The sequence below is a fragment of the Populus trichocarpa genome, chromosome 1, assembly GCF_000002775.5.
Source record: "Populus trichocarpa isolate Nisqually-1 chromosome 1, P.trichocarpa_v4.1, whole genome shotgun sequence".
NCBI lineage: Eukaryota > Viridiplantae > Streptophyta > Magnoliopsida > Malpighiales > Salicaceae > Populus > Populus trichocarpa.
Window position 1 is genome coordinate 34,918,337 of NC_037285.2, and position 22,378 is coordinate 34,940,714.

A 22,378-nucleotide genomic window follows, 5' to 3' on the forward strand; every position below is an offset into this window, starting at 1 on the left:
AAAATAATTCTCTTCAACTTTTCTCTTTTCATTTCTTTTCTTCTATCTGGCAGATCCCAAGTGAGGTGAGGAGAGAATTAAAAGAGTAGAGAGGAAAATGTCAAGAATACAAAAGCTAGAAAAGGGAGTTATTATGAAAAGGGCATTTGGAATTATTGTAATGGAGTTGTATCGGATTTGTAGGGTAAAATCTATGTTATATAAAGTAACGAGGAAGAAGGTTAGACGTAGGGACCACAAAAGTATAGCCTTCTCTTTAACGACCCTAATATTTTGATTACGAAGGAAGTAAGGAAGCTGATTCAAGTGAGCTTTATTGAATTTCTAATATTATAAATAGGCATGCCAAATATGGAACAAAGACACACAAGCCAATCTTCTCTACTTCTTCCCCATAACCCAAAGAATCCATTGCTGATCAAAATGGCAGGCCTTCCCCTCAGGCACCCTGCCCAAGGTTTTAATGCGAGCCAGCAACTGATCAAGAGTGACCGCGGCAGCATGCTAACAATGTCTGATGACAATGTGATGATGAAACAAATTGTAGGAACTCATGCTCCTGATGGCCGAGAGGTTGATGTCAAACCTCTTCTCCTCCTTGTTGAAGACATCCTCAAACGTGCCACCTTGCAAATCGACTCCTCTCTGACGGTATACTACTAAAACTCATCCTTGGAAATTAATCTGTATATCAACTTAACTCTATTATTTTTTGTTCTTTTTATGTTCCTGATCACTTCTGATAACGCAGACTTCCCAGGCCCATGCTGAAATGGAGGACAAGACATCCCATGTCAATTTTGTTTCAATGCTCGATGCACTGTCGTATACTATAGATAGAATTTCCAGCGAGGTTATACAATGTCTTCCAATTCTAATACATGATATATAGGCATTGACCTAAAGAATCGATGACAATTTTTAAATTTCGCGTTTTTAATTTTGATGCAGATTGCCTACAAGGCACTGGGTGGGACAGATGCCCACGCCACAACTGTCTCACTTTTCAACATGCTAACGAGCTATTCCTGGGATGCCAAGCTTGTGCTCACCTTGTCAGCTTTTGCTTTGAATTATGGAGAATTCTGGCTGCTTGCCCAGATTTACTCATCAAACGATCTTGCCAAATCCATGGCAATCCTCAGGCAACTGCCTAGCATCATGGAACACTCAGGGCCCTTGAAGCCTCGCTTCGATGCCATTAACAATCTGATCAAGGTCATGATGGACGTGGCTAGGTGCATGGTTGAGTTCAAAGATCTACCGCCAGCTTACATTTCTAATGAAGTACCAGCATTGTCCACAGCCATGGCCCATATCCCTACTGCTGTCTACTGGACCATGAGGAGTGTTGTGGCTTGTGCGGCTCAGATTACTAGCCTCACTACCATGGGACATGAGTATGCTTTTCTAGTCCATCTTTATACTACATCATGCATGTATTCTCTGTAACATTCTCCTTCACTTATTCCAGGTTTTCTATATCAACCACTGACGCATGGGAGCTATCCACCTTGGCTCACAAACTCAGCAACATACTTGACCATCTCAGGAAGCAATTGGATACTTGCTACCAATACATAGGTCTGCAACTCAGCAACTTTTTTATTATGCTATCATGTGTTAGATAGGTAATAAGAAAACAGGACATTAATGTACGAAGATAGATCAAGAAAGCTTATAAAACCAATGGTGTTTGATGCAGATGAAAAGAGGAATGTCGAATCCTTTCAAATGCTAAAGAATCTCTTTGAAATGATCCACATTGACAACATGAAGGTCCTAAAGGCCCTGATTTATGCCAAGGATGATATCCAGCCACTTATAGATGGCTCTTCCAAGAAAAGAGTTCGCACTTCTACCATTTCTTCTATTTATGTTATCAATCTAATGGAAAACATTTCTCATACTTCCCTTTGAATTTAACAGGTCCATCTTGATGTGCTAAGAAGGAAGAATGTGCTTTTGCTCATTTCTGGCCTCGACATGCCAACCGATGAGCTTTCAATTCTTGAACAGATATACAATGAATCCAGGCATCACGGACCTAGGCTGGATAATCAGTATGAGGTGGTCTGGGTCCCAATTGTGGACCGTTCAGTCCAGTGGAGTGATCCAATGAAGGGGAAATTTGAAAGCATGCAGTCTTCAATGCCATGGTTCACAGTGTACCACCCTTCACTGATTGAGAAGGCAGTCATTAGGTTCATCAAGGAGGTGTGGCACTTCCGGAACAAGCCTATTCTTGTGGTGCTTGACCCTCAAGGCAAGGTGGTTTGCCCAAATGCACTCCACATGATGTGGATTTGGGGAAGCAATGCCTTCCCTTTCACTAGCTTGAGAGAGGAATCTCTCTGGAAGGATGAGACATGGAGGCTTGAGCTTCTAGTTGATGGCATTGACCCAGTGATTCTTAATTGGGTAAATTCATTATAAAATCAATCCAAATATACATACATTATACGTGTGTGTGTGTGTGTTATCGTGTTGACATTTAATTCAATATTTTTTTGATCATCAGATCAACGAAGGAAAGTACATTTTCCTGTACGGAGGTGACGACGATGAATGGGTGAGGAAGTTCACGAACACCGCACGTGCTGTGGCGCAGGCAGCCCGCATTCCCCTGGAGATGGTTTATGTGGGGAAGAGCAGCAAAAGGGAGAAAATCCGGCGAGTCATAGCGACAATCACCGTGGAGAAGCTCAGTTACGTCTGGCAAGACCTTACCATGATGTGGTTCTTTTGGACCAGGCTAGAGAGCATGCTGTACTCCAAGATTCAGTTAGGCAAGCTTGATGACCATGATCCTATGATGCAAGAAATCAAGAAGTTGCTTAGCTACGGCAGAGAAGGTGGATGGGCTGTGCTTAGCAATGGGTCTAATGTTGTGGTCAACGGTCACAAGACCACAGTTTTGCAAACATTGCTTGAGTATGACTTGTGGAAGGAACAAGTGCCTGTCAAGGGCTTTGATATGGCCTTCCAAGATCACCACTTCCAGCTCCGCGGCATTGCTCGTCCTTGCTGCCGCTTCGATTTCCCAATGACTACGGGTAGGATCCCTGAGACCATGAAATGCCCAGAGTGCAACAGCACCATGGAGAAATTCTCCACTTTCCTTTGCTGCCATGATGAGGTCATACCAGACGAGCTCTCCAAATAAATGATCAGCTGCTACGCTTCCTTGGAGCTCATTGGTGCCACTAAATAATATTTGTTGAGTGCGCTCTTTTTTTTCTTTTCAATTTTAAAGCGTTGTGAGGCATGCTGCCCAGCTATGGCGCACAGTATTTTGACCTTGCATTTGATATTCCATACCATAAAATAAATTTGAGTATATTCTATGTTTTGGAGACTTTCCTGGCTTTTTTTTTTTATGGCTTACATACATTTTGTATAGCTTCCTAGCTAGCCTTCACCTAAAAGAATCAACAGCAGTGTGAACCTTAAAAAAATTATAGAAAGATTAAAAGCAAAAATAATTTTTCAAAGTTCTATTTGCACCAAAAAAATTGTTAAAGGAAAAAAATATTTTCTCAAAAAATAAACAAATATATGTGTGTGTGTGTGTGTGGTGTGTGTGTGTGTGGCTCTTATATAACGGTGAAGGCTAGGAAAAATAGTCTACCTAATTTGTGTTTTTTTTTTCTTTTTCATTTGGATCACAGTTCTTTCTGAATAAAAACTCAAAATCGTCACTCTCCTGTTGAAACATTACATATTTTCAAAAGAAAAATGCCTTAAATCTTACTTTCGAGATAATCTTTTTATTCAAAATACAAATTAAAAAATGTTTAGACTATGCCGATCAAATTTTGAAAATTATAAAATCCTTTCTATCTTTTGAAAATAACAAAAAGAAAATTAAGGATAAAAAAAAATCTAAAAAAATTCATCTATATTTCTTATGATAAATGAGAATTTACATTGAAGGTTGATTAAATATTGAATTTATATTTTCATTTATAAAAATATGAAGAAGAAAAAATATTTTTGTGCTAATATTAGTTTCTTTATTTTTTTATAAACTAATGGTCAAAGTCTAATGAGAAATCACATCAAATATATTATAGAACTTAAAAGTTCGTAATGAAATTAAAAAATAATAAAAAGACCTAAATAATGAAAAAAAAAAAACTTGAAGAGTGTAACGTGGAATTAATGGATAAAACTTATACACTACTAGAAAATTGCCATTTACAAACGTATATTCGAATTAACCCCATGGTAAAGTATATTCATAAATATGCCGACAAAAAAATTCTCTCGGTATATATCGAGGGAATTATGAAGGGAATTACAATGGAATTCAAAAAAATCAAATCGTACTGCTCGTATTTGTACCAATAGAATGACCGACAAAATAATTTTGTAGGTCATTTTGTCAGTAATATTTAGCTTGTAACCTCGCGATCTACCCTTCTTTCCCTCTCCTTCATTTCTTCTTCTTTCTTATGCATTTTTTTTTGCAACAAATAGCTACCCCCTCCTCCCAAATCTCAACAAAAATGCAACCTCTCACAATAAATCTAGCCACCACAACATTCAGTTTGCCAACATTTGTAATCTGATAATTCAAATTTTGTTGAGAATTCTCCACTTTAAGTAAGTAAATCTACCCTTTTTTTTAACTCAATTTTAAAATGCCAATTGTTTTTGCATAGTTTTGTAGTATAAGTATTTAGTTTGGGTGTTTATTTATTGTATAGTTTTTTTTCATTCAAATTTATTGTATGGGTTTATGATTTGTACATGTTAGGATTTGTTTTAGATTTTGTAAAATTATATTTGTTTGTAAATTGATGAAACCTATGTATAGTTATTTACTTAGGTTTTTTGTGATAAAATAAATCATGACTTATTTAACGAGTCCATTTTATATTTTGTCAATTTTATTGCCAAGTTGAAATTTTTGGTAAATGTGTAGAAATTTTAATTTACGTAGATAATTGATAATAAGTTAAGAGTACTACTAAAATAGATTGAATAAATTAGAGCTAAACCAATATTTTTACAAATTTATTTAGTTAACGTAGTTAATTAATACATGCTGTCATCTTTATTTTATATAGGTTTGATATAAATAATGGATAATTATTTATGAATGTATTGAGATTCACTCAAGGGTTACAAAGGAATACAGTGGTCGGGGTGGGTTGTTTGGGTGAGAAAAAAAGGTGGTTGGCTTGCCTGGATGGGGGAGAAGAAAGGTTGGCGGCATTCCTAGTGTTGTAGGGAAGATCGTGCGCGGTCGCCGGAGGTGGAGAAAAAAAGGGGGAGAGTGAGACTAGTGGAGGAGAAGAAAAATCTGGGGAAAAAATATTTTTTTTCCAACTTTACACACTGATTTCTTGATGTTTAGTTCATGAAATCCAAATCTATTTATAGGGGATGAAAGAGGGTAATATTATCTTCATTAGGGAAAGATTTCGGCCCTTGATTCGACTGGAAAGGATCTCAATCATTGGTTCAAAGTAGGCACCATGAACTGTTAAATTTGATAGTTAAAGGCTACCTGAGTAAGCCACTTTAGGATGGTGTTGTGGCCGCTGTGGTGTCAATTGGCCTAAGTAGACCATACATGGTTATAGAGAAATGTCAGGTGATCATTTTGGTTCAGATGTTGTCAAATTTGGTGGAGATATGAAGCATTAAATGCCCTTGAAAAATAGCCACCCGGACAGCTTTTTGTGCCAAAAAAAGAAGAAGACAATAAATAGTAACCAGACGACGCGTCGTGGTTTTTTTTTTTAATTATTCAAAATGACGTTGTATTGGGTTTTGTAGTGTTTTAATTTAGGGTTTTGGCCAAAGTTCAATTTAGTCCTCTAACTTTCAATTTATTTTAATTGCACCCATAACTGACCCTAAACTTTTTATTTGCAATTTTGCCCCTGCTGAATTTCAAAATCACTCTCTACTTTCAACGCCTTTTTCAGTTTAGTCCTTGGTCTTGTATTTATGAAATGTAACCCTAAATTGACTATTAAACTTTTAATTTTCTTCAATTTCACCCCTGATTTCAATCAAATTGATCACCATAATTCGACGTCTTTTGCAAAATAGTCATTGACTGAGAATTTCTCTAATTTAACTCTTAATTAACCCCAAAACCTTGATTTTCTTGCAATTTTGCCTCTGATTTCAATCAATTGACTTGGTAAAAATTAAATTTGGTCTCTTAGAATTTCAATCTTTTTAATTAATCCCAATTTAAGCTCTCAAACTTATTTTTTCACCAATTAAACCCTCGAATAAAATTAATTTGACACATTTAAAGTATAATTAAGTCCTTGCAACTAATTAAATTCTTTAATTAGACCCAAATTAATTTTTAAACATAATAAAACTTTAATTTGACCCATGATTAAATTAAATTGGCCTATTAAAAATTTAATTATGTCCTTAGACTTAATTTTTATATGGATTTGTCTAATAATCATTTTATTTGACTTTGAATTTGCATTGTTTATTTAGTCTTGGGTATAACAAGATACAATTAGGCCTTAAATTTCCTTCAAAATTGCAGTTTGATTTTTCTATATGTTTGAAATCCTCCTCGACCTGCTTTCTCCACATCGTCAGCCTTTATTTTATTTTTTATTTTTTATTTTTGAGGAAAAAAAAGTTAATTTAGGGAATAATCCAGAAATGGGTTATGACACCAATAATCAAGCCAAACATGCCTAAGGAAAGACACCAATGATTTTCTTCAATTTAAATCACAATTAGCATGCTTTTGATGGGTAAACACAAATCAAGCCACCACAGTACTTTCCATATATTTCATTCTTGCTAAAAACAAAAGTTTCAGCAAAGTTAAAGTTTCTCCCAACTCAACCAAAACTAATCAAATCCAAATGGTGAACTTAGCAATCATTATGTCATGCAACACATACCAAAAAATCAAATCATTTTAACGAATAGATCTCCCTAGATCAAAACTGTATGTTCCTCATGATACAATGGTAGAAATGATGGTGAGGTTAAGTTCTTGTTCTAATAAAGTGCATGAAGTTGTAGATGATAATAATAATTGATAAGTACTCAAAAGTGCATTGTTATTAAGGTTTTATATCATTATATTGCACTTGAAGTATCATTAAATCCCCTAACTTAAGCATGTTTTGTAATAACAAGTCTGATAATATAAAATATCTTTAATTTATGGTGAATGTTTGTTTTAAATGCAGGTTTGCAAAATAAGCATATCTCACAATTCACATGATCAATTGATGTGTTTAACTATTGAAATTGAGAAGGTAAAGAGAGGGCTATGCTTACTGAAGAAATTCTAGTTGAGCTGATTCAATTCAAACTGGAACACCATTCGGCATTTGGGTCATAACTAGAGCTGTATAGCTTAGATATAAGTGTTGATGCAAACCCTGGCAGAATTTAATGGAATTCGCGAACCCAAGATCAATCTACTTCAAGTTTGTTAAGATTTGAATGAGCTTATCACAATGGAAGACTTGCTCAAAGGCAACAAGACTATAAACCAACTCGATCACAACGCTTACACCTGGAGACGAGCAATGAAAGTATAAATTCACAACAAAGAATGGTTAGTTCTTTGAAGAGTTGAAAGTTCAATAAAGAACCAAGATTGAGCAACCAAGAAGTCGGCTACAATGCTGAAAATATCATAAAAAGTCTGCCCTAAAAGTATTCCTAAAGGGTATTTAAACTCCAAGCCAAAACCCTAGTTTCCCTAATGGGTCTCACATAAGCCCAATTTAAACAATAATCAACCAAAGCTAAAACTAGCCTAAAATCATTAAAATAAACAAGTTTAAGAACCAAATAAAATGTCTCCTCTCAAAATAATTAAAGTTTGATAGCCCAACTAATTAAACAAGACAAGTTCGTTGTTTTCGCATTCTGTCTGGCAGCAGCAAAAGCCCAACGTGAAATGAATGGTTCTCTCTCGTTTTAATGAATTAGAAGATATTCCATATACCGTTGGAAAGGTATGGAAGTCTAGTTTCCATCCCAATTAGAATCACATCAAAATTAGATCTGCAGCTCCAGTTATGACCAAAAGAGTAACGAAAGGTCAAACTATCTAAATCTAGTCTTCTTCTCTCAATCCTTGTGTGATGGTCTTGGTTCCACCAAAAAGCCCCTATTGAACATGAATCAGATTAATCAAGGCTTGCTATTTATTATTACAAATCCTCTTGAAGTCCACCTTAACCCATGTCTCTTGAAGAAGTCCATTGAAAGCTTCTTTGAACTTTTTAGCCTTAAGCCTAGTAACTGGACCAATTGGAACCTCCAATAGATCCTTTGATGGTTGGATCGCATCAGATGTGGTTTATCTTGATGGAAAGATAAGACATATGCCTAAAACATTCATGCAGCGTCCAAGACTCAATACTGTTGTTTTGAAGTTCAAATCTTAGCAACAAAAAAGAAGTCTGAATCTATTTTGCAGCCTTGACATTGCTCGGTGTTTAGCCCATATCTTGAGTTCTAGAAGTCCAAATGAGCTTTTTTTTTTTTTTGGAAATCTGAGATAAATTCCCACAACTTTCATAAAGACTATCTGCTTAGATTATGATGTTAGCAATGATATTTTGGCTGGCCAACAAGTAAATAGCTAGCCACCGAGTCAATGGTTGGCCACCAACTTAATAGTTAGTCATCAAATCAATAATTCTGAATTTTAGCCTATAAAAGGAGGCATTTGTCATGCATTTAGGCATTTTGGTTTTCAGATGAAGATCTTGCTCTTACTTTCTTTCTTTCTATTTTTGTAATGTTCAAGTTTTATTTCATGTTATATTTTTATTAATCTCTTTTTATGTTTTTCATTTCCTTTACTATACTTAGTTAACGTATATCATAACTATGTTCTTATTTTGTTTATTTATGTTTCTGTTCTTTATCATGTTTAGTTAAGTTTATTTTGACAATGTGAAAAGGTTTCACTAATGGTGTTAGAATAAGTATAGTATAAACTCAACATGGACTTTAATGTTTATATTCAAGAAAGTTTGCTATTAACATGTTTTATATTTGTTAGCTTACTCATTCTTAATACCTTACTTGTTAAATGGTTAATCTAAATTCGTGTTGTACAACCCTTGGTACAATAAATACTTAATCCTTTCATAGCCTACTGTATGGATAAACGACACATGTTCTATGAAAGGAACTTGATTTGTTGTTGATATAAGTTAGCACCATGAATACCTGATAATATTTACAAGTATTGGCATTACTCAGATAAGATAATTAATATGATCATGTTAATACTTTATAATGAGCTATTAATGATAAATTATCTGATTGGAACCTTTTTTGTGTGTGGTTTCTAGTTGAGTAATAAAAAGAGTTTATACTATACTGGTTTGAAATACCATTAGTGGATCCTCTAACATTGACAATTGTTTTATCTTTGTTTTAATCCTCACATCAATATCACATATCAAAGGTCTCTCCAACTCCTTTTCTTTTATTATTTATGATTTTATACAGTTAACTTCCCTATGGATCGACCTCAGTCTTGCCGTTATTTATTACTTTGACACTTCTGCACTTGGGAGAAGACATCAATCATTTGATCGTGTCAGTAATTCTTATAGAAATATAGTTATGGATGTGATGAGAATGAATAAGGGTCATGCCAGTCAATGTCTAATCATAGATGAAGAATCTAATGCAAACGCAGTCAAGTTTTTTGATCTTTTAAAAGATTCTGATGAACCATTATGGGATGGTTGCACAAATCACAGTAAATTATTGGTCATTGAACATGTGTTCACCATCATGTTAAATCATGGGTTTCATGATGCCGGTTATTACCGAATTATCAGATGGATGAGAAGCATTTTACCTGAAAGGAGCAGGTTCAAAGAGAACTTATATGTTACCAAGTCCATGATGAAACCCTTTGGTCTAGGATACTAAAAAATTAACATGTGTCCAAACTTCTGCATGTTGTACTACCTTGAAGATGCAAAGTTGACCAAGTGTAGAACATGTGGGCATTCTCGTTGTAAACCTAGAATTGGTAGGGAAATTACTCTTATCACACACAAAAAGCTTAGATACTTCTTAATCATACCTAAACTGCAGAGGTTATTCATGTCACCAAAGACTGCTGAGCACATGACATGGCACCAATCATATAATGTGATGGATGAAGTGGTAGTGTACCTTTCTGATAGTGAAGCCTATAAACACTTTAATAGTGTTCATCCTTAGTTTTTTATGAAATCAAGGAACACGCGTTTTAGATTATGTACATATGGATTTAATCCATTTGGGTCATTTATTGCTCCTTATTCTTGTTGCCAAGTGATACTCACGGTTTAAAACTTGCCATCAGGAATGTGTATGAGGTCGAAGTTCATGTTTTTATCTACGGTCATACCCAGTCCTAATAGTCCGGGTTGAAATATAGATGTTTATCTTTGACCATTGATTGATGAGTTGAAGCAGTTATGGTCATCCAGGGCTTTGAGTTATAATATATCGAGGAAACAAAAAAATTTTAATGAAGGAAGCTTTGATGTGAATTATCAATGATTTTCCAACTTATGAGATGGTTTCTAGTTAGAGCACACATAGAAAACTATCTTGTCCATGCAATATGAAAAATAACAAGGCATTAACGCTAATAAAAAGGGGTAAAACATCTTATTTTAGCTTCCACCGATGGTTTTTGCCAATAGATCACAAGTTGAGAAAAAAAAAAGGAATTCTTTGTTGGTAGAGTAGGAAGGGATGTTGCACCGCCACTTATTTTAGGTGAAGAATTGTATGACATGGTGTCGGAGTACGGTGACATTGTGTTTGATTTTCAATCCAATAAGTGGAAGTTTCTTGGTTTTGGTTTGACTTACAATTGGATAAAGCAAAGTATTTTCTAGGAGCTTCCTTATTGGAAGACCAATCTTCTTTGCCATCACCTTGATGTCATGCACATATAAAATAACATGTTTGAGAACATTTTCAATATAGTTATGGACAAGAAGGGGAAGAAAAAGGACAATGTCAAGGCTAGAATGGATATATAGCTTTGTTTTGTTACCGTAAAAATATGGAGTTGGGTTTTATTGGTTCGTGGGTCGCAAAGCCCAAAGTCAGCTTCACCTAAGACAATAATGCATAGTTACTTATGCAGCAACGACTTAAAAGTTTATGTGTTGCTGATGGACATGCCTCAAATATATAAAGATTGGTGAATTTAGAGGATTGAAGATTGTATGGAATAAAGAGCCATGACTGCCATGTATTTATGCAAACACTCATTTTATTAACTAACCGGGATTTATTGCCAAAGGGGATATAGGATGCACTCACAGAGACCAATCATTTCTTTAGAGATATATGCTCTAACAAGTTGCAAACATAACACATGGAGAGGCTTGAAACAAATATCGTCCAGACAATATGCAAACTTGAGATGATATTCTCTCTATTTTTCAACTTGATGGAGCATCTATTGATACATTTACCGTTTGAGGCAAAAGTTGAAGACCTAGTCCAATATAGATGGATGTATTCATTTGAGAGGTTAGGGATTACATATGCATCATAATTAATTTTTTTTTTGTCTTTCTTTGCATAATTTAAAAAATTCGTTTAATTCCATGCAGGTACTTATTCAACTCCAAGAGAAATGTAAAAAACAAGGTGCATGTTGAAGCTTCAATATACGAGGCCTATATTGTTGAAGACATCTTAATATTTATCTCATACTATTTCGAGCCTCAATTGAGAACAAGAATCAACCATGTTCCAAGGCATGACTCGTACCAAAACATGTTGTGAGAGAAAGTTATTTATTTGAAATAGAATTTAGATCAGCTCATAATTATGTGTTATTTAACAAGAAGAATTGAGAACTTTTATTCAGTAAGTATACTACTTAATATGTCATTATTTTTAAATAATGTATTTCTTATAATATGATAAACTGATATGTTGTTGAATTCTTTGTAGGTATCATCATCAATTTTTATTGTCCCAAAACCCACAGCTCATTGGTTTTAAATCTTTCAATAACAAGATAAAAAAAAATAATGTGATTCAGAATACATGTAAGTACTATTTAATTATTCTTATCTATCAGGATACTTAATTTCATTACACATTTCTTGTAAATTGTTCGTGGTTGTACTTCATGTACTAGGTTTATCAATTGGAAGGGAATTATAGTGTTACATTGTCTTTACTAAGTCTGGGTCCTAAAAGAAAGGTGAAGTGTTACAACGGGTATTTCATCAATGGATATATGTTTCATATTGAAGAATATACACAGCGTAGAAAGACATATAATAGTGGGGTTTATTTTAAGGAATCAACTTTTAATGAGTTTGAAGTTAACTACTAAAGAAAGTAACAAGAGATAAATGAATTCCAATATCATAGCGAGTAGGATAAAGTATTTTTATTTAGATGTTATTGGTATGACACACTGTTAGAGAAATCATAGTAGATCCCCATCATGGTTTTGTCAAAATTAATTCAAAGTCTAGACTTGGCAACGTTGATGATGTTTTTGTTTTTGCCAAGCAATGCCAACAAATTTATTACACATACACTCCTTCCTTTAGAAAGGATTGTTCAAGAGTTGATTGATTATCCATAGTGAAAACCAAACCCATAGGTCGTGTCAAGGTTGTTCAAGATGGGAACAATGAATTAACTATGGGTGGTGATGTCTTTCAACTTGGTGAGTTAGTTGATCTATATCGAGTTGCTATGTTTAATGACTTAGAAGAAAATTTAAATTTTCACATCGCCGATAATATTTTTGTTGATGTTAATGCTAAAGAGTTGAATGATGTTTTAAGCTCTAGTCGACATACACAAGTCAATAAAGATGATGATAGCAATGAAATCAATATAAAAGATTGCGATAAAAATGAGAATGGATCAATTGATGAAGAAGAAGACAATTCTGATTAATTTGTACAACACGCACTGATAATTAATGCTATCAATAAATGATGATTGTTTATTATTTTACCAATAAAATCACCGACATGATGAGAATTCCAATGTGCTTGTAATTAATGATATTAATAATTGTTGATTGTTTACACTTTAACCAACAAAATCACCGATGAAATGAAAACTCATCAGTAATATTTGGAGGGGTTTCTGAAAATGTTCGTGCAAATTGAAATTTTCAATTTGACTTAACATACGAAAACATTGACTAAAATATAAAAAATATTAATACTTAATATTTTGTCGGGAATTCTAAAATAAAAAGACTAGGGGTAGAACAGTCGAGGCTTTATCTTCTTCTTTCTTTTTCTCTCTTCAATACTCTTTCTCAACTATTCACGCCGATAATTCTATTCTCTCTCTCCTTCTCTATAGATACCAAACATCCTCTTCTGTTCTCATCCTAAGTTATGTTGTTTTTCTTCATTTTTTTTGGGTTTATTAACAATCTCTTTTCTTTTATTTTATTTTAATTCTTAACCGAAATTAAGCACGTCATTAAGGTAAGAATTTTTCATTTCTTTTTCTTCTTCTTTTGTTTATTTTTTTTCATTATTTTTATTTTTTTGTCATTATTTTTGTTGAATTTTGTGATCTTAATAATTTTATGAATTAATAGTTGTGTTGAATTTTAGTTATTTTTGAAATAATGTTTGCATTATTTTGTTGAATTTTAGTTTTTTTGTTCAATTTCAATTAAATATGTAGCATTAATTTTAATTATTATTTGGTATTTATTCCATTTAGAATAATTTTTTGTACATTTAGGATTACAAATGTTACCACTTAGAAATAACTGTGCTGAATTTTAGTTGTAATTGAAATAAGTTTTGCATTATTTTGTTAAATTTTATTTATTTATTTAATTTTATTGTTCAATTTCAATCAAATGTGTAGGATTAATTATAATTATTATTTTGAATTTTTGTAAATTTATAATAATTTTTGTAAATTTAGGATTAAAAATATTATTTCATAGAAAATGAAATTTTTCTATGAAATTTAATTAAATTGTTCAAAGAAATTGAATAAAATCAACTGGTTTGTGGCATATATATTATGTATTTGCAGGTTTTAAAATTTTAGGTAGTCTCCTGTATACAGAAGGTATTGCTGATTTTTATTTTTAAAATAGGAATCATTTAATTGTTTTTGCTCCTTATTTTGGGTAGATGCCTAAGGAAAAGTCTATTGCACATCGTGAGGATAAAATCGCCAATAATTCTTCTAGCAGCGATGTTGACGACTACAAGTCATTAGATGCCTACCAAAAACAGGCACGTACGACATGGACACCGACTCACAATGCGAGCTTGTCGAGTGCGATGCCACAATATTGAGGGGGGTCCATTCATAGTACAATCCATTTACCCACACATACGAGGTGTAGTGGAAGGACAATCTTTCAATATAACTTTGTTTTGTTTTCACAACGACATGTTTAATGATTTTTTTTAAATTTCATTTAACGAATGGAATTTCAAGTTTACAAACATTGAGGTTGTGAGAACAATAACATCAATCTTTAAATCATCAATGGAAATTCCATAGTTTCAATGAAGCTAGGTTTCCAAACATCATAAATGGAAACCACAGGTCGATGCATAGTTTTCAAGGTTCAAGGTTAGTATTAACTTAAATATTTTTCTATTATATTAATTCAATTAGTTTATTGAAATTACTAAAATTTTCCTTTTATAAATTTTTACTGCAAGGAAAAATTTGATTAGGAGATAGCTGATAATAATGTTGCGATGAGTGTTTGAAAGAATTACATTGCAACTAGGTAAGATCGAAATCATGATAAATTTTTTTATTCCAAATATTAAAATTTTATTTTTCATGTACTAACAAGTAATTTATTTGTACCATATAGGTTGTGTGATTTTTAGTACAAGACACAAAAAAAGCCAAAACATTTGCAAAAGAAAGTGAGCTTCTAGGCTCGAATGACGTGGTAGCTTGAAAGGATTTCAGAACGCCATACATCTCGGAGCTTGTATGGGTGAAACACATTTAGAACATAATGTCCACGTGTTTCACATGATGATCATAATTCAGAGTAGAGAACCGGCATGTTCATGGTTCCATTACCACGCACATCGCGCGACTCTGTTTTGTTCATTCTACTTTTGTTTAATATATTTTATTTAAGAAAAATATTTTAAAAATATTACTAATAGGGGTTACTGACGAAACATGTTTGTTGGCATATTCCAAAGAGTTGGAATTTTTTTTTTGCAAATGTCATTACATATGGCATTCTGTTAGTGATATGTTATATTTATTGATGGATATACCGATGGACAAATAAAAACATCAATGAAATTAGATATAGTTTTCTTGTTGGTGATATGTTAAATTTAACGATGGATATGTCGACATAAAGAAGCATGTATTTTTTTTTGCGTGCTTTGTTCGTCTGTAAATCCATCGGTAAAATTATGGACGAGTTTATCTGATGAACTGCTTCTATCCTTGAGCTCATCGGTAAAATACATACCGATAGGGGTGTTCAAAAAAACCGATCAACCAAGAAAACTGAAAAAACCGAATCGATCAAGATGCTAATCCAATTTTCAAAATTATAAATTCTAACAGGTCTGGTTTGGTTTCGGTTTTAAAACTAAAACCGACAAACCGAACTGGACCAACCAAAAAATTCTAAAAGCTTTAAAAATCAAGAGGGGTATAAATAGTTAAATACTGAAGTTAACCTAACCCTAACATAACCCCCCTTTTCCCTGCCCTCACAAAAAGCCGCCGCCTAGAGGAGAGAATATTTATCTCATTCTTTTTTTCCCTATCAAGTTTGCAACTGCTCTGCATTCTGCGTCTGTGCAAACCACCTTTCCATCTTAAAACTCAAAAGCTAAGCCACCCACAAGTCCCACATTATCCCTGGCTTCTCTTCTCTCTTTACTTCTAGCCGAACACAAACCAACATCTCCATCTACCTGGCTTCTCTTCTCTCTTTACTTTTGTGCAAGCCATCGCGATCCTCTCTATTCTTGCAAGTTGCAACAGAAGGAGAGGGCTCCTTCATTAGAGAAAAGACGACAAGGTAAATATTATCCCTATGGCTCCTTTAATCAGATATCTTCACTAATTTCAACCTTGCGGGATAGGATAGAGTTCAGTTCTGCTTTTTAGATTTCGCTTATTTGCTCCTGAATAATGTTTTGAACTCTTATGAGGCTATTTGATTTAAAACTTTGTAATTTGCATGCTTTCATAAGTATGTGTATTAGTGTATGTTCTCCTAGGTTATAAAACAATTTTGATATAAATGTATCATAGGTTACATAATAAGTTCAAGTTTGTTGTTGATTTTGTTAGCTTTATAATAAGTTCAAGTTTGCTGTTGATTTTGTTAGCATCATGATTTGTTGAATTTTTAGATATTGATTGCTCTGTTTAGAGAGAAAGGAAAGAACTCTATATAAATAGTTACAAATCATTGAGCCCTTTATTCTTTAACGTGATTATGACAGTATACCATAGGTTACTTCTTATTGTGTGTTTTTGCAAAACCTTTTTCATGGAAATATTTGGTTTTCATGTATGATCTGCTATGAACCATTATTACAGTGTAATTATATGAACCTAACATGATGCTCAACTTCTGCTTGATTCACCAGAAGGCTTTTTTCTTGCTTTTGTATTAATTGGCAGAATAGTGGCATGAAGCTTAGTGGTTAGGGTTGTCAGATGTCATTTTGCTAACAGTTCAATTGCTAACTATCACGGTGACAATGTCACCTTCTCATCAACAAGTGAATTAACATCTATATAGCTAAAAATAATTGCTGGTCTTAAATCCTCTTTACGCTTCTTGTTAGACTCTATTATCAACTTGTCATGTTAAAGTAGATATTCATACTCTCCCATTTGAACGTGTTAGCCTTAACTTTAAGATTCATGTTGTTTTTGTTGTTGTTTTAATTTTAGATGGATAATCGCGAAGATTCTACACCAAATGAATCAAATCCTTCAAGTTCGGAACCCAATCCTTTGCCCATTTCTGTTCCAGTTACTACCTCTAGTACAAATAACAATACTGAAGGCGAAGGTAATGCACCTTCTAGATCTCATAAAATAAAAACATTACAAATTTGGGATCACTTTAAAAAACTAGATGGTAATCCTATGGCTCCTAGGCCTACATGTATGTATTGTGAAAAGGACTATGCATGTCATACTATACTTAATGGGACTAGTAACATGTGGAATCATCTAGGTGTATGCAAAAATTTTCCTTTTGTGATTGACTGATAACAAAAACTTTAGTTTTAGAACCCAAGCCTATAATAGAGGGGGGTGATAATGGAGAGGAAAATCAGTTAACTATTAAGGCAGTTGGTTATTTTTTTGAAGAGTGTAGGAAAGCCCTAGGAAAAATGATTATACTTGATGAGCTACCTTCTAACTTTATAGAAAACCAAGGATTTAAATCATTTTGTCAAGTAATGTAACACAGATTTGATGTTCCTTCTCATTTGATGATTTGGAGAGATTGTTTGAAAATTTATGTAGATGAGAAGAAAAAATTAAAGAAAGTTCTTAAGCATCAACGTTTATGTTTAACAACTGATACTTGGACATCAATCCAAAATATTAATTATATGTTTTTGACTGCCCATTGAATTGATGAAGGTTGGAACTTGAATAAAAGAATTCTAAACTTTTGTCAAGTTTCTAATTATAAAGGTGAAACAATTGGCCAAACAACTGAGAGTTGTTTGTTGGAATGGGGAATTGATAACATTTTAACATTTACAGTAGACAATGCAAGTTCAAATAATTTGACAATAAAATATTTGAAGAGAGTAACAAATAATTGGGCAACTAATATATTGTCAAATGACTTCATGCATGTTAGATATTGTGCACATATTGTTAATCTTATTGTATGTGCGGGATTGAAAGATATTGATGATCAGTGGTTAAGATTAGGAATGTAGTAAGGTTTGTTAGATCTTTGACACGACCAAAAAATTGATGTTTTCTCCCAAGTGCAGGAGTGTTGAAGTATTAAATAACCCGGCAAGACCGGGGTCGAACCACAGGGAGGTTAACTATATAAATTATAAATAACAACAACAACAATAATAAGTTAAAGAGAGCTTTGAGATGTGATATTGATGTAAGGATTAAACAAGGATAAAATAATTGTCAAGGTTAGAGGATCCACTAATGATATTTCAAACAAGTATAGTATAAACTCTTTTATTACTCAACTGAAAACCACACACAAAGAAGGTTCCAATCGGATTATAAATTGTTAACATGATTACATTAGTTATCTTATTCGAATAATACTAATACTTGTAAATGTTGTCAGGCATTCATGATTATAACTTATGTTAACAACAAATCAAGATCCTTTCATAGCACAGGTGTCGGTTATACCATACGGTTGGGCTATGAAAGTGCCAAGTATTTGTTGTACCAAGGGTTATACAACATAAATCCAGATTAACCATTTAACAAGCAAAGTATTAAAAGTGAACAAGATAACAAATATAAAACATGTTAGTATCAAACATTAAGATCCATGTTGAGTTTATATTATACTTATTCTTACACCATTAGTGTAACCTTTTCATCTTGACATGATAAACTTAGCAAAACATAATGAAAGAGAGAAACATAAATAAACAAGGAAAGGAAATGAAAAGCATAAGCAAGAGATTAATATAAGCAAACTTAAGCATTACAAAATATAAAGAGAGAGCAAGAGCATGATCTTGATCTGAAAACCAAGATGCCTAAATACATGGCAAATGCCTCCTTTTATAGGCCAAAATTTAGAACTATTGATTTGTTGACTAATTGTTGAGTGGGTGGCCACATCTTGACTTGGTGACAATCCTTATTTTCTTGTCTGCCAAAAACGTCATTGATAACATCATAATTTGAACAGACTTAAATCATGAAAGTTCTAGGAAATTGTCTCAGATTTCCAGGAAAAAAAAGTTGAGGTCATTTGAACAGACTTCGAGATATGGGTCGAACACTAAACAGTGTCTGGGCTGCAGGACAGATTCAGACTTCTCCGTTGTTGCTACAATTTGGACTTGAAAACGGCCTTTTTAAATCTTGGACTCCACATGAAAGTTTTAGGCCTATGTCTTAGCTTTCCAACCATATAAGGCAGACCTAAATTCAAGATCTACAACTCCAGATATGACCCAATGACCGAACAGTGTTTCAGTTTGGACTGAACCAGCATCTCTTTTCTAAGTTTGGCCCTCTCTTTGTCCTTTCAATTTCTGTACTTAAACTCATCAATCAATCCTTTCATTTATGTGATAGGCCTGCATTTAAGATGAACATTTACCATAAATTAGAGGTATCTTATGGTATCAGACTTGTTATTATAAAACATGCTTTAGTGAAGGAGTTATTGATACTTCAAGTGCAAAATGATGATATAAAACCTTGATAAAAATACACTTTTAAGTACTAATCAATCTTCTCCTTCTAGACAACTTGTTTTTAACCAATGTGCGGAGAGGTTGCAACTAGATGGGAACTCTACATATATGATGCTAGATGCGGCTGCTAAATTTGATGTGGTTTTTATGAGGTTAAAAGAAACCAATCCTAGGTATTTGAGTTACTTTGAGGTTGATTCAAAAGGAAAAAAAAAAAACTTAGGTCCTCCTGTTTTAGAAGATTCGGAAAAAGCTAGATCTTTTGTGAAGTTCTTGAAACTATTTTACATGGTTACATTGAAATTTTCTGGCTCGTTGTATGTGACATCTAATTCTTTCTTCCATGAATTGATTTCCATGCACACAAGCATATCTCAACTTTGTAAAAATAGAGATGTTTATGTAAGTAAAATGGCCAATAATATGATGACAAAGTATAAAATTTTTTGGGGGTATCAAGATACACAAAACTTTCTGTTGTGTGTGGTTGTTGTGTTAGATCCACATTTTAAATTGAAGTATGTGAGATTTTGTTTTAGAAGATTGTATGATGTTGAAGAGGTTGAAAATTTTACAATGAAGGTTAAAGATACTTTGCTAAGGGTGTTCGAGTATTATATAAATGTTGAGGTTGTTCATAGTGTTGGAACTAGTATAAATGAAGATGTTAATATTGATTTAATGGTGGTAGATGATGATATGTTAGATGACTTAGCTTCTCAATTCAAAAAATATTTAGAGGAAGAAGGCGGTGTACAAAGAAAAAATAAGGTTGAGAGGTATTTGGGTGATGATTGTGAGGATCCAAATGATTTTAAATTAGATATTTTGGGTTAGTGGAGGCGTAATGCTATAAAATACAAGATTCTTTCTAAGGTAGCACAACACGTGTTAACTATTCTAGTATCTACAGTTGTTTCTGGAGCAGGCTTTAATACTGGCGGTCGTATATTAGATCCATTTCAAAGCTCTTTATCTCCATCGACAGTGCAAACACTTGTTTGTTGTCAGAATTGGTTGAGTTTAGCACCAATTCCAATCAACATTAAAACCTTCACGGATTATATTGAAAATTCTAAGATGATTGAGTCGGGTAATTTCTCTTATAAATTTAAATGTAGTTATTTTATAATATCGTTTATTTACATATGTTTAATCTAACATTTTAATTTATGTTTTTGTAGAATTTGGTGAAAGTTTGAAAATCTCAACTGATTGTTTGTAAGTAGTATTGATGATGTTGGTGTAATCCTGGAATATAATTTTTTTGGGTAATTGATTTACTTTACCTTGTTAATTCTTTTAATAGTCGAACTCTAATATGTTGCTAATTTGCTAGTGTTTCTTTATAGCATTATCCTTGCTAGATCTTTTGGCTTTTACTGTTGTTGGAAATTTTGGATGCTGTTGTTGCCTGGTGCTAGATTTTTTTCTTCAAACTATGCCAAATGTATATGATAATTTATTGCTGGTTGCTAATGTATTCGCTTGGTAATTGACACGACCAAAAGATTGATGTCTTCTCCCAAGTGCAGGAGTGTCGAAGTAATAAATAACCCGGCAAGACCGGGGTCGAACCACATGGAGGTTAATTGTATAAATTATAGATAATCAATAACAACAATAATAATAATAGTGAAGAAGAAGAGGAAGAAGTTGATGAGAACTTTGAGATGGAAGATTAACGTAAGGATTAAACAATGATAACAACAAATGTCAAGGTTAGAGGATCCACTAATGGTATTTCAAACAAGTATAGTATAACTCTTTTTATTCAATTGGAAACCACACACAAAGGAGGTTCCAATCAGATTATAAATTGTTAACATGATTACATTAGTTATCTTATTCGAATAATGCTAATACTTGTAAATTTTGTCAAGCATTCATGATTATAACTTATGTTAACAACAAATCAAGTTCCTTTCATAGCTCAGGTGTCGGTTATACCATACAGTATGGGCTATGAAAGTGCCAAGTATTTGTTGTACCAAGTGTTATACAACATAAATCTAGATTAACCATTTAACAAGCAAAGTATTAAAAGTGAACAAGATAACAAATATAAAGCATGTTAGTATCCAACATTAAGGTCCATGTTAAGTTTATATTATACTTATTCTTACACCATTAGTGTACCCTTTTCACCTTGACATAATTAACTTAGCAACACATAATGAAAGAAAGAAACATAAATAAACAAGGAAAGGAAATGAAAAGCATAAGCAAGAAATTAGTATAAGCAAAACTTAAGCATTACAAAATATAAAGAGAGAGCAAGAGCATGATCTTGATCTGAACACCAAGATGCCTAAATGCATGGCAAATGCCTCCTTTTATAGGCCAAAATTCGGAACTATTGATTTGTTGACTAATTGATGAATGGGTGGCCACATCTTGACTTGGTGACAATTCTTATCTTCTTGTCTGTCAAAAACGTCATTGATAACATCATAATTTGAACAGACTTCAATCATGAAAGTTCTAGGTAATTGTCTCATCTTTCCAGGGTAAAAATTTTAGATCATTTGAACTTCTGGAACTCGAGATATGGGCTGAACACTAAACAGTGTCTGGGCTGCAGGACAGATTCGAACTTCTTCGTTGTTGCTACAATCTGGACTTGAAAACGGCCTTCTTAAATCTTGGACTTCTCATGAAAGTTGTAGGCCTATGTCTTAGATTTCCATCCATATAAGGTAGACCTAAATCCAAGATATACAGCTCCAGATATGACCCGATTACCAAACAGTGTTCCAGTTTGGACTGCACCAATATCTCTTTTCTAAGTTTGGCCATCTCTTTGTCCTTTCAATTTCAGTACTTCAACTCATCAATCAATCCTTTTATTTATGTGATAGGCCTGCATTTAAGATGAACATTTACCATAAATTAAAGGTATCTTATATTATTAGATATGTTAGTATAAAACATGCTTTAGTTAAGGAGTTATTGATACCTCA

General features: G+C 33.2%; 1 protein-coding gene across 2 annotated transcripts in view; it reads left to right on the plus strand.

The window, feature by feature from the left end:
* The first annotated feature begins 374 nt into the window (after positions 1-374).
* LOC7467668 (protein SIEVE ELEMENT OCCLUSION B) overlaps positions 375-22,378 on the plus strand; it is a 41,074-nt gene continuing 19,070 nt past the window's right edge. Inside the window, exons 1-7 of one of the 2 annotated variants that reach the window (XM_006369886.3) lie at positions 375-651; positions 752-853; positions 952-1,400; positions 1,475-1,584; positions 1,706-1,848; positions 1,930-2,421; positions 2,522-3,139. In XM_006369886.3, the coding sequence (XP_006369948.2) occupies positions 424-651; positions 752-853; positions 952-1,400; positions 1,475-1,584; positions 1,706-1,848; positions 1,930-2,421; positions 2,522-3,139 (2,142 nt within the window). In that variant the 5' untranslated portion in view covers positions 375-423. The remainder of the gene's footprint in view (positions 652-751; positions 854-951; positions 1,401-1,474; positions 1,585-1,705; positions 1,849-1,929; positions 2,422-2,521; positions 3,140-22,378) is intronic. The other variant, XM_052449993.1, reaches the window with a different exon arrangement.